General features: G+C 41.7%; 1 protein-coding gene across 2 annotated transcripts in view; it reads right to left on the bottom strand.

Annotated features, from left to right (window-relative positions):
* anapc1 (anaphase promoting complex subunit 1) overlaps positions 1 to 12,567 on the bottom strand; it is a 214,837-nt gene that overhangs the window by 50,164 nt on the left and 152,106 nt on the right. For both annotated transcript variants that reach the window (XM_087983726.1, XM_087983718.1), the window contains exons 36-37: positions 3,132 to 3,222; positions 2,939 to 2,992 (exon numbers count right to left, since the gene is read on the bottom strand). In XM_087983726.1, coding sequence (XP_087839852.1) covers positions 2,939 to 2,992; positions 3,132 to 3,222 — 145 coding nt within the window. The remainder of the gene's footprint in view (positions 1 to 2,938; positions 2,993 to 3,131; positions 3,223 to 12,567) is intronic.

The raw sequence follows: 12,567 nt of genomic DNA, 5'->3' as shown, positions 1-12,567 counted from the left end.
GTCCCTTTAAGACAGACTGGATTGGCCTCCGAAAGGTAACATTGCTTGTGCAAGGCCTATTTATTCACTGGGAACCCACCTGCTTGCGCAGCTTAAATGAAACATTCTGGATTAGTGGTGCTGGAAGAGCACAGCAGTTCAGGCAGCATCCAAGGAGCTTCGAAATCGACGTTTCGGGCAAAAGCCCTACATCCTGATGAAGGGCTTTTGCCCGAAACGTCGATTTCGAAGCTCCTTGGATGCTGCCTGAACTGCTGTGCTCTTCCAGCACCACTAATCCAGAATCTGGTTTCCAGCATCTGCAGTCATTGTTTTTACCTCTTAAAGGAAACATTGCTGAGCACATTAGGCAGACCATCTAGTGCCCAGTACATCCTAACAGGACCTCTGAATCAACGGTTTGGAAGTACAAGGAAGGAAGGTGGTCTGCACCAACAATATCTTGTAGCTTGCGTGAATCCACCCACTGCATTAACCTTGACAGTATTCTTTTATATTCATGAGGTGTTGATGTCACTGACAAAGTCAGCACTAACTGCCTTAGTGGTGCTGAGCTGCTTTCTTGAACTGCTGCCGTTCCTGGGGTGTAAAGTCAGCCACAATGCTTCGAGGGAGGGAGTGCCAGGACAGTGAATAGCATTCCAGTTTAGCTGTGGCATTGTGTCCACTTCTGAATCATGCATCAGGAAAGGTGTGAACCTCTGGAGAGATTACAGAAAAGATTCACGGGCATGGTTCCAGGAATGAGGAACTTCAGTTTCGAAGACGGGCTGATTCTCCTCGAAAAGAGGTTAAGAGGAGACTCGATAGAGGCATTCAAAATCACAAGAGGTGGGGACAGAGTATTAGAGAGAAATCAGAGAATTGAGACCAAGAGGGAACAGATTGAAACCTATTAACGAAAGAAACAAAGAGGAAGTAAGGAAAGAGCTTCTTAACTCAGTGGGTGTTTGAGGTTTAGAGTGCACAGACAATTTAATTTAAAAAAAAATCAGTCAAGGTTTTCAAAAGGGATTTGAAATATTACGTGAAAAGGAAGAATCTGCAGGGTTACCGGGCAAAAGAGGGGGGGGTTGGCACTAAATGAGTTGCTCATTTGGAGAGCTCGCAGAAGCAGTGAGCTCAAAGACTTCCTTCTTCTTCCACCCTTGTATGTGATGGTGTTCTGGTACTGAGAGAGGTGGAGGATTTGAAAGGTGCAGTCTCAGGATCCTTGTTGAGTTATTGCAGCGTATCTTGTAGATGGTCCCCACTGCAGTGTCAGTGGTGGAGGGAGTGAATGGTGATGATGATAGATTAGGTGCCTCTTATTTATTCAGATGATGTGGGCTTCACTGGCTGGATCAATATCTACCGACCATTCTGATTGGCCCGGAGAAGGTGAACTACATTTTTGAACTGCTGCAGTCCAACTGGTCTAGATACACTCACAGTATTGTTAGAGTGGGAATTTCAGAATTTTGACCCAGTAAAATGAAGGACTGTTATTATATTTCCAAGTTAGAATGGTAAGTGGCTTGGGTGTGGTGCTACTCCCATGCACTTGCTGCCTTTGTCTTTCTAGACGGTAATGGTCGTGGGCTTGGCAGTTGCTGTTTTATCCTGGATAGTGTCAAGCTTCTTCAGTATTGTTGGAGTTGCACTCATTCAGACAATGGGGAGTTTTCCATCACACTCCAACTTCTTCCTTGTAGATGGTTGACCAACTTTGAGTCAGGAGGTGAATTACTCGCTGCAGGATTCCTAACCCCTGACCTGCTCTTGTAGCCACTACATTTATATGGCTAGTTCAACAAAGTTTCTGTTCATTGGTAACCCTCAGCATAGTGAGATACTCGGCAATGGTAACGTAATTAAATGTGAAGGAGTGATGGTTGAATTTTCTCTTACTGGAAATAATCATTGCATGGTACTCGTGTGTCACAAAGGTCACTTTGTAGTTATCAGCCCAAGCCTGGATTTTGTCCAGGTCTGACTGCATTTGGATGGGGACTGCTTCAGTATCTGAGGAGTTGAGAATGCACTGAACATTGTGCAATGATTGGCAAACATCCCCATAACTGATCTTCTGATAGAGGGAAGGTCATTTGATTAAGTAGCTGACGATGGTTGGACCGAGGTCACTACCTTGAGAAACTCCTGCAGTTGACATAGACACAGAAAATAGGTAGAAGAGTAGGCCATTCGGCCTTGAGACCTACATTCAATTCGAACATGGCTAATCACTGAACTCAATACCCTGTTCCCACTTTTCCCCAAAGTGATTCTTACAGCTGTTTCCAAAGGAATCAGAGTGGGGATGAGGAGCATTCTTTCCAACCAGGTGGTTGTTATGCTCCGGAATGCACTGCCTGAAACGATGATGGACGCAGATTCAATAGTAACTCTTGATAGGGGAATAATTTTGTGGGGCTACGGGGAAAAGCTGCTTCTATTCACAGCCAATGTGCCAAGGCTAACAAGAAGATCAACAGATCTGCTGTACATCGGGACAATGCCATCAGATTATAGAGTAACAGGGAGCTGCAGCAGGCTCGAATATTCTTTCCAAAATTAACGAAAGCTAAATAAAGTGGCAATCACGGATTCTAATTATTGGACTATTTCTTACAACTTATTCGACCTATGTTTTGCACCTTTATACGTCACCTTAATGTGGGACATCCTAAAAAAGCAGGGATAGTGGGTTCTTTCACCTCAGGATCAGTTTAATTCATAGTGTAGAGAGTGCCTTCTGGCTGCAAGGACCCTCTTTCAAATGCGTTTGGCCAAGTTTATGAACATGGACTTCCAGGGAAACAACTCTACCTGAACTACTCAAGCTTGATAAAACATCCCTTATCTCAAAAAAGCGCAAATATAGAACAAGTACAACAAAGCATTTCATGCTGTAACTGTGAACTGAATGCAAAACACAAATACAAGAGATTGAACTTACCAGTGCTGCCGCAGGCGAAGACACAGATTCAAGAAACATTTTCACATATTTGTACTAGAAATTAAAAACAATAGTTACGACAGTCTTACGCAGAGATACTCACTACCACATTGATTGAAAACAACAGCCAAACAACTGCAAAACGATAAAAGCTTCAAGAAGTAAGAGAAGCAGCACTGAAATTAAGACCTACCAGACAATTGAACGCTGCTGCATTAGAAGAACCGGCAAATCGAAGGCCCATTGCCATACAAGCACCAGCAATAATGTTAATATGAGCTTGTCTGAAAGGTAAAATAGGAAAATAGAGTACAAATGACTTAGAGGATAAGCAATAACTTATTCACATACCTTATTTGACTTTGGACTCAATTCCTCTGACACGGCGGTGGGTAGGAAGGGACGCCAGATTTTGAAATAACTCATGGTGACGTTGTAGACTTCACTTTCTCTTCCTGTATCTTCTCCTGCTGATGATGGTGGCCATTAGGAAATGGAGGGGAGACCAGGAGACCTTTGATTTGTGAAATCATGTTGGCAAATTGTCCAATTCAATTTGCGTTGATAGGATTAGAATTCTTTGAGGTGGCAATGGCAAGTTACACAAAAAGAGAACCAGCACATGTGATCTGTTTGGATTTCCAGAAGGCCTTTGACAAGGTGCTGCCAGGACCTGCTCAATAAGATAAAGACCAATGGTGTTGGTGACATGGATAGAGGACTGGCTGACTGGGAGAAGCTGGCAATGGGGACAAAGGGGTCTTTTTGAGGATGGCAGCCGGTGACTAATGGAGATCAGTGTTGGGACCACAGCTATTCACGTTATACATTAACGATCTGAACAAAGGAACGGAGGGCACTGTTGCTAAGTTTGCAGATGACACAAATATAGATGGAGGGACAGGTTGCGTTGAGGTGGTGGGGAGGCTGCAGAAGGACTTGGACATGCTAGGAGAGTGGGCAAAGAAGTGATAGATGGAACACAATGTGGGGAGGTGTGATGTAATGCACTTTGTTAGGAAGAATAAAGGTGCAGACTATTCTCTAAAATGGAGAAATGTTTCAGAATTCTGAAGCACAAAGGAACTTAGGAGTCCTAGTTCAGGATTCTCTTAATTATAACATGCAGATTCAGTTGGCAGTTAGGGAGATAAATGCAATGTTAGCACTCATTTCAAGACGGCTAGAACACAAGAGCAGAGATGTGTTGCTGAGAGTGCATAAGGCTCTGGTCAGGCAGTATTTGGAAAATTGAGAGCAGTTTTGGGCCGCATATTTAAGGAAGGACATACTGACCTTGGAGGGAGTCCATAGGTTTGTTACAAGATTCAACAGAAATTGCTGGAAAAACTCCAGCACATGTGGAGAGAAAGCAGAAGTAACGTTTCAGGTCCAGTGACCATTCATGAGAACGGATTGTAGCTGGGTAAATGTTGGTATATATGCTGAAGGTGGAGTAGGGGGGAAGGGTGGAGATGTAAATGTGGAGGTAAAGCCCAGAGACAAAGTGAGAGAGATGGCCAGACAAAGGAATGGGTAACAGTCAGACTGGGAGAATGAATAACCATTAGTGGCTGACAATGGGTTGTTTATGGTAGCAGCGCATGTGAAATTTACAAGAGTGATGTTGGAAGTGAAGGGCTTGCTCTATGAGGAGTGGTTGATATCTTTGGATATGTACACAATGGACTTTAGAAGGATAAGGGTGGGTTAGGGTATCTCATTGAAACTTGCAAAATAATGCAAGACCTAGATAGAGTGGACATGGAGAAGGCATTTTCACCAGTAATACAGACTACAGCTCCAGAGCCTCAGAGTGAAAGACTCTTTAGAACTGACGTGAGGAGGAATTTCTTCAGCCAGAGGGTGATGACTCCATGGAAGTCATTGCCACAAAGAGAGCTATGGATAGAGACAAAAGAACTGCAGATGCTGGAATCCAAGGTAGACAAGCCGGAGGCTGGAAGAACACAGCAAGCCAGGCCGCATCAGGAGGTGGAGAAGTCAATGTTTCAGGTGTAATCCTTCTTCAGCACCAAAGAACAGCAATTGAGGCCAAGTCATTGAGTGTATTTAAGACAGAGACATATAGGCTCTTGATTAGTTAGGAGATCAACAGTTATGGGGACAAGGCAGGAGAATGGTGTCGAGAAACATATTAGCCATGACTGAAAACTGGTGCAGACTCAATGGGCTGAATAGCCTAATCCTGCTTCTATACCTCTGGTCTCATGATGTTAGTTCATAAGGGAACTGGATGGAAGCAGGCCAGAATGTTCAACTAATAAAAGCTACCCAACTACCATTGTGAGGGGTTTGGCTGGGAGAATGTAAGACCTATACAACAAGTGGTTACACACAACAGCTATATCAAAAATTCTGAATTTGGTAAACTGTATCTTAAGCCAAATTCTGGATTAGTGGTGCTGGAAGAGCATAGCAGTTCAGGCAGCATCCGAGATTTTACTGCTCCTCAGATGCTGCCTGAAATGCTGTGCTCTTCCAGCACCACTAATCCAGAATCTGGTTTCCAGCATCTGCAGTCATTGTTTTTACCTTTGTATCTTAAGCCAGCAGGTACACGCTTTTTATTAATTGAGATACAGCATTATGTCTTGGATCCATGAGCCTTTTATGTCATAGTTAATAAATGACAAATAATAGAGGTAAAATAAGGAAAGCTTCATTTTAGCATGTCAAGAAACTGAGGAGGAAAAATCCAAAAATAGATTTTATCGATAATGCAAAATGATTCAAACATACGCAGATCTGTAGGTAGCAGTTTTGTAATATGCATATTGACTCAGTGAATATCACTGTTCAAACCTACTACGTGTGAAGCCCAAAATAATGCTGCATTAAACTGTTTGTGTTGTGTGCGCGCCCTTCACATGTATAAATTTTCATCCCTAAAAAGCATATCAGAGGTAAACTATTCCATTATATCTTTCAACTGTTTCTTTAAAACCCTTACAAATAGTAACTTAGCTGAAATCGCCTTCTGCAATGTTAGTAACAAATGCAATGATGCACAACATCATTTGAAACTGAAAGATGAAAATAATGAAGGCCTTAGGGCATAACTTAGATTGAACATGGAGTGTTGCCTTTTCAAAAACCTTTTATCTTTGATTCAACTTACAATTTACCCAAGTATTATTTCCTGTTCTATTTTGATTCCATTACTTCTTCTACATCACTTTCCGATACTTGCAGTTCAGACTGATATGGGTGAATCATACCAGGAACTTCTTCCTCTGAGTAATCTGATAGAAAATCATCGCCAACCTCCCTTCAAACCACTTCAGCAAAGTCAGCCACATAGTTTCAGATAATCATGCATCGATCAATCAGATGCGCTTAGAAGAGATCCTCAAAGAAGGGGGGGGGGAAATGTAAAATATTTTAATAAAATGCCTTAAATCGTTTTCATTTGAAAAATCAATCACCATTCTTGTAGTTTTTTTTAAGGTGATGATGAGCCTGTTCAGGGAATTTACTAACCAGCTATGACTGATGTGTGGAATGATTTCCCAGGTTGCACAGTGGGGGCAAGAGCTCTCAAATGGGTTCACTGAAGATTGGAGTTGTACAGGCTAAATGCTCTACTTCACATGTGATACAGAGAACAAGCTGCATGCTACAAACCCTCTACCGGTATTACGCTCTATGAAACATGTGGACACACTCTATGTTCATAGAGGTTTTATAGCGGAGCCTCCCAAAATCTGTTCCACATTTGAGGTTTTGAAAACTTGCTGTCACCCACACAGTGTGAATCAGAGTGGGTGGAGGAGCAAAGTGGAGAGACGGGGATGTGGAAAGAAGAGGGCAGATTGGCTGGTTATGGACAGCAGATTTTCGCACTGGTCTGGTCTACATATGATGGCCGACCCACAGGAAGGTGGTTGGCTCCTACCTGTTCTTTCAAGTGGCCTTGCCAACCACTGAGTTTCAAGAGGAATTAGGAATTGGCAGCAAATGGCGGCCTTCCTAGCAATGCCCAGCAGCTGGTAATCTCTCACTATTGTGTGCGAGTCACTATAATGCACGGGTTGGCTGTGGCATTTCCTACAAGACAACAGGGACAACCTTTCCAGAGCATGGTAATGCTTAGTGGCACAGCTTGAAGTAGTAAACTTTTTCCAAATAAATACAAATGTTCCTTCAGTCTGTGAAGCAGGGCGTCACCAACAGTGGTTTGTCAAAGCCGGGATTCTGGCATATCAGCTTTGGGTCTGACATGCTACTCTGATAGAGTGTTAACAGCTGCGAGATCCCTTTAAATCCTTGCGTTTTTTTTAAATGGTGGGCTTGGCTTAATGGTCTGAATTTTGAGGCAGACTCCTGCTCCCAAAATGTTGGTGCTTTTTATCAAAAGCTCCTGCTGCTCAAACAGCCATGCCAGCCTGTACTGCTCTCTTAACTCTCTCTCCCTGCTTCCCCCATTACTGACATTCTCTCTAATCTGCAATGGCCTGGCAGTATTGTCACAAAACTAGCAATGGAGAGAATCAGGTAATGTTCTGGACCAGAGTTCGAATCTCACCTATAACACATGGTGGAATTTGAATCTCATAAAAATAATCTGGAATTGAGAGTCTAATGATGACTATGCAACCACTGCCAATTGTCGCAAAACCCCATCTGATCCACCAAAGTCCTTGAGGGAAGGAAACTGCCATCCTTACATAGACTGGCCTACAAGTGACTCCAGACCCACAGCAATGTGACTGACTCTTAACTGCCCTCTGAAAAGGCCTAGCAATTCCCTTGGTTGTGTCAACTGCTAGAAAGGAACAGCTAAAATGGACCATTATAAGGCACGGGAAATGACAATAACAAAAATAGTTACATCAACTCTGCAAAGTCCTTTTCGCTAATTTTTGGGGCTCATGCCAAAATTGGGAGACTTGTCTCAGACTAGTCAAGCAACAGCCCGACACAGTCAAACCTGCCTTCCTTCAGCACTTTTGGGTGTACCTCCTGCACATGAACTGCAGCAGTTTGAAAACGCAATTCACCACCACCTTCTTACAGGCAAGTAGGGATGGGTAATAAATGTTGGCCAAGCGAGTGATCCCCACATCCCATGAATGAATGGAAGAAAATTTTGTTCTTTCACTTGATCTGAATGCGTCAATGAATTCATCACCTCAAAAAATAACTGTTACATGTACAAGACTCACAATAAACAACTTGCACTACAAACAAGCTTAAGCCAACTTTTATAGTGCGCCATCAAGAGCATTCTGTCTGGATGTATCACTACCTGGTATGGCAACTGTACCATCCAAGATTGGAGACGGTTACAGAGAGTGGTGAACTCGGCCCGGGCAATCACAAAGGCCAACCTCCCATCTATAGAATCCATCTACCAGGCCCACTGTCAAGGAAAGGCCGCCAGCATTCTCAAAGATCCATCCCACCCTGGCAATGTTTTTCTACAACCTCTACCACTGGGGAGAAGGTACAGAACCCTGAACTCATGCACCAGCTGGTGTCGCAACAGTTTCTATCCTACTGTTGTTAGAATACTAAATGGACTCACAAACTCTTAACATTTGCCTGTACCTGTGTTTTGTTTTTGCCGCTGTTTACCTATTATTTACTTAACTCTGTGATCAGCTTGTATTGCTCACAAGACAAAGCTTTTCACTGTGCCTTGGTACACATGACAATAAATTCAATTCAATTCAGTTGTATAATTTAGTATGTTGATAAATTTCTCACAGTTTGCAATCTCTGAAGCTGAGTTTGTTTTTGCTCATGGTTTCAACATTAGTGTGTCCTCATCCTACATTAACTGAGTAGATAATTTTGGGAGTTTGAATTGCTTCATTATCTCACCATAAATCAACATCCAACAAGGATATGGAGATCCCAAAAATGCACCCCGCAGACCTGGCACATAGATATTGTGGAACAAGCACCAGCTTTATAAGCTTTCAAAGAAATGGCTGATAGAAATGTGTAAAGTAAAGGTAAACCTAATAAAGAGATTGGAGAGGTACTCAACAAATGTGATTACAATCAACAAAGTGCTCAGTGCCAGTTCCAGGTTCATATCTATGGGATGACCACACAGTACACGATCACACAACCACACGCAGCAGTAAGGTGTTTGTTGGACTTGGTTAAAGGTGGTAAGCTGCCTGGTGATGCACATGTTCGGATTGGGCTTCATGGTACACAGTCTCCACCCATGTATGGGGTGCCAGGATACCTAAAAGCGATCTCCCTTTACATCCTATTTCATAATCGACTGGCCCTGCACAACACGAATTGGCCAAAATGCTGAGAGAGCTGCTGCAATCAATTCTAAATGAGTTTTCTACATACACGGTGAAGGATACTTGTACACTACATGTTGAGAACAACACTGTGTCCATGTGATCACTAACAGTGCTAACTTACTCAGCAGTGTACCACTCAAGAAAGCCACTAACATTTTCATGATATCACGAGACCCTAACAATCTAGATGCCACTAGTGCCTAAATCTGTTTTCATTGAATTCATGGAAAAAGCAGTTCTCACAGTTCAGATTCAATGACACCATGTACACCCAAATAAATGGCATTGCCACATGATGCCCTTTAGGTCCAGCACTTGCTAATATTCTTTCAGGTTACCATGAGAAAGGAGCGTTTGATGGAGAACGCTAGCCTTCTACACGTTTTGGTTACTTCCAACACCTAGGTTATGAGTTTGCAGTATTTGAATCTGCACCTCCATAAACAATTTCTGAACATAGCATAAACTCAATCCTGTGCTCACATACACCCCTGAAATGGCACAATCAAATTAGCTCACTTTTCTTGATGAGGCTCTCAACAACGCTCTACCAAAAGCCTATCAAAATGTAAATATTGGAATTTCTGCAGTTTCACATGCTACTAGCTCTATCTTATTGGTAAATAGGTTGGCTGCTCACTGTGTAAGTTTGACGCTGAGATTGGGCAAATCAAAACCCTCCTGTCTGATAATGGGTACACCAATCAAATCATCAATCACTATATGTCGTACAAATTTATATAAGGCCCCATGATCACCACTTCTGATCCTGAATGGTGCCTGATCTACCTGATTACCCAAGAAAGAGAAGATGTCTCAAAAAATCTGAATAATTGAAGCTAGTGTCTCAAGCTGCTATTTTGCAGTAAACACACAAATGGATTTCTCCGCTATTAGGACACTGCAGGAAAGCCCAGAAAGATATTTTGTCTTCTACGTGAATGATGTTATAAATGGGTTTCAGTGCCAACATGATGCCAGGGAAGCATTCACACTATTTATTCATGACTTAGGTAATGGTACAGAAACTCATATATCCAAATCTGTTGATAACACAAAGTTAGGTGGCATTCCAACCAGAGTAGATGACAGCATAACACTATAAAGGGATACTAATAGATTAAATGAATGGACAAAATTGTGGCAGACGGATTTCAATGTAAACAAGTATGAGGTTAGCCATTTTGGACCAGGAAAAGGTTGATCAGAGTACTTCCTAGATGGGATGAAGTTAAATACAGTGAGTGTCCAAACAGACTTAACAGTTCAGGTGCATAGATCCTTAAAATTCCATAATTGGGTACTGAAAATAATCAAGAATATAATGGATGCTGGCCTTTATTTCAAAAGAACTGGACTATAAGGATGTAGAAGTTATGGTTAGCCTTGGAGTACTATGAGCATATCTAGGCACCATACCCTCGGAGAGATTTATTGGCCTTGTAGGGAGCACAACTTCAGTTTACAAGAATGCTACCTAGACTTCAGGGGTCAAGATACGAGGGGAGATTATACAAATTGTATCTGTTTTCTCTACAATTTAGAAAGTTATGGGGTGATCTGATCCAAGTCTTCACGATATTAATCGGAAAAGACAGGGTAGAAAAAGATAAACTACCTTAACTGGCTGAGGATTTTAGAACGAGGGCACACAGTCTGAGAATTAGGTATCAGACCATCAGAAGAGATGTTAGAAAGCACTTCTAAACACAAAGGTTGGTATATGTTTGAGGCACTCTTCCATAAAGGGAAATGGATGCTGGATCAGTTGTTAATTTTAAATCTGAGATTTATTTTGGAAAGCAAAGGTATGAAGAGATACGGACCAACGGCAGGTATATGGAGTTAGATTGGCATTGATTTCACCGAATGGTGATACACTATTGAGGGGCTGAATGGCCTATTCCTGTTCCTAGGTAGGGCTTTCTTATCACCTGGTGGACCATATCAAGCAACACATCCCTTTGACCATTTATAGTGGGCAGTGTGCTCAACCAACCCATGCCTGCAAACCCCAGAACACCAATATCTAACGTGAGTTGTTGACATAAATATGAGGATTGGGAAGTTTACAGGGATACAGTAAAAGAGGACCAAAAAACTAATAGGGAAGAACAGAGTGCAAATGCAATCTAACAAAATACATAAAAAAGCAGACCTGAAAAGATCTTACAGGCACATTAAAAACTGACTATGTCATCTGTGAGTCCATTAAAAGCACAGTGAAAGAATTTACAATGGGGAATAGAGAAAAAGCAGATAAATCTCGTAGAATTAGAGATCCACGTAATGAGGAAGAATAAGGAGTTGAAAGAAATTAGTATAAGTAAGAAGATTGCACTGGAGAAATTGATGGGCTGAAAGTTATGTCCCAAAGGCCTGATAGCATTGAAAGAGTTGGAAATAACGCCAATTGATGCAACAGTAAGCATTTTCCAAAATCCCATAGATTCGGGATTGATTCCTGCAAATTGGAAGTTTACAAATGTCATCCCATAATTTAAAAAAAGATCAAAAGAAGAAACAACAAACGACAGACCTACCAGCCTTCCATCAGTAGCAGCAAAAATGCTACTATCGTAAGGACAGAATAAATGGATAATTGGATTAAAAAAGTCCGATAAGACATTTCATGGATTTGTAAATACAAAAACATACTTGTTGGAGTTTTTTGAGAATGTTACTTACAAAGTAGAAAAAGGACAGTTGATGGATATGGCACATTTAAATTTTCAGAAGACTTTAGATAAGATCCCTCCCACGTGAGGTTGGTTAGCAAAATTAGAGTGTGTGGTACAGGAGGTGATGTGCAATCATGGATTAAGGACTGACTAATAGAGCGAAAACACAAGTAGGAATAGACAGGTCATTCTCAAATTCTCACTGAGAGTAATAGGTTCCATCAAAATGCATACTTGGCTCAAGTTATTCTCAACATTATCTCAATGATTTGGATGTGAAGACCAAATATAATACTTTCAATTTCTCAGATGATAAAAAACTAAGCAGAAAGATGTTGTGACCAAGCTGCAAAATGTTTTCCGAAAGATTTAGACAGGCTCGGTAATCAGGCAAGAACATGACAGATTAAACATTATATAAAAAGGTGAGGTTATCCATTTTGGTGGGAAGAACACATTTACAGAGTATTTCTTCAACAGTAAAGTGGAGTGCCTCAGGGGTCCGTGCTAGACCCAGTACTGTTTGTTACTTGTATCAATGATTTGGATGAGAATGTACAAGGCATGATTAGTAAGTTTGTAGTTGACACTAAAATAGGCGGTATTGTGGACAGTGAGGAAGATGATCCAAAATTGCAGGTGCTGGGATTTA

Source organism: Chiloscyllium plagiosum, unplaced genomic scaffold (assembly GCF_037043375.1).
Source record: "Chiloscyllium plagiosum isolate Xiang-an unplaced genomic scaffold, Cpla_swu_hap1 HiC_scaffold_3, whole genome shotgun sequence".
NCBI lineage: Eukaryota > Metazoa > Chordata > Chondrichthyes > Orectolobiformes > Hemiscylliidae > Chiloscyllium > Chiloscyllium plagiosum.
This window is presented reverse-complemented; position numbering and strand designations above follow the sequence as displayed.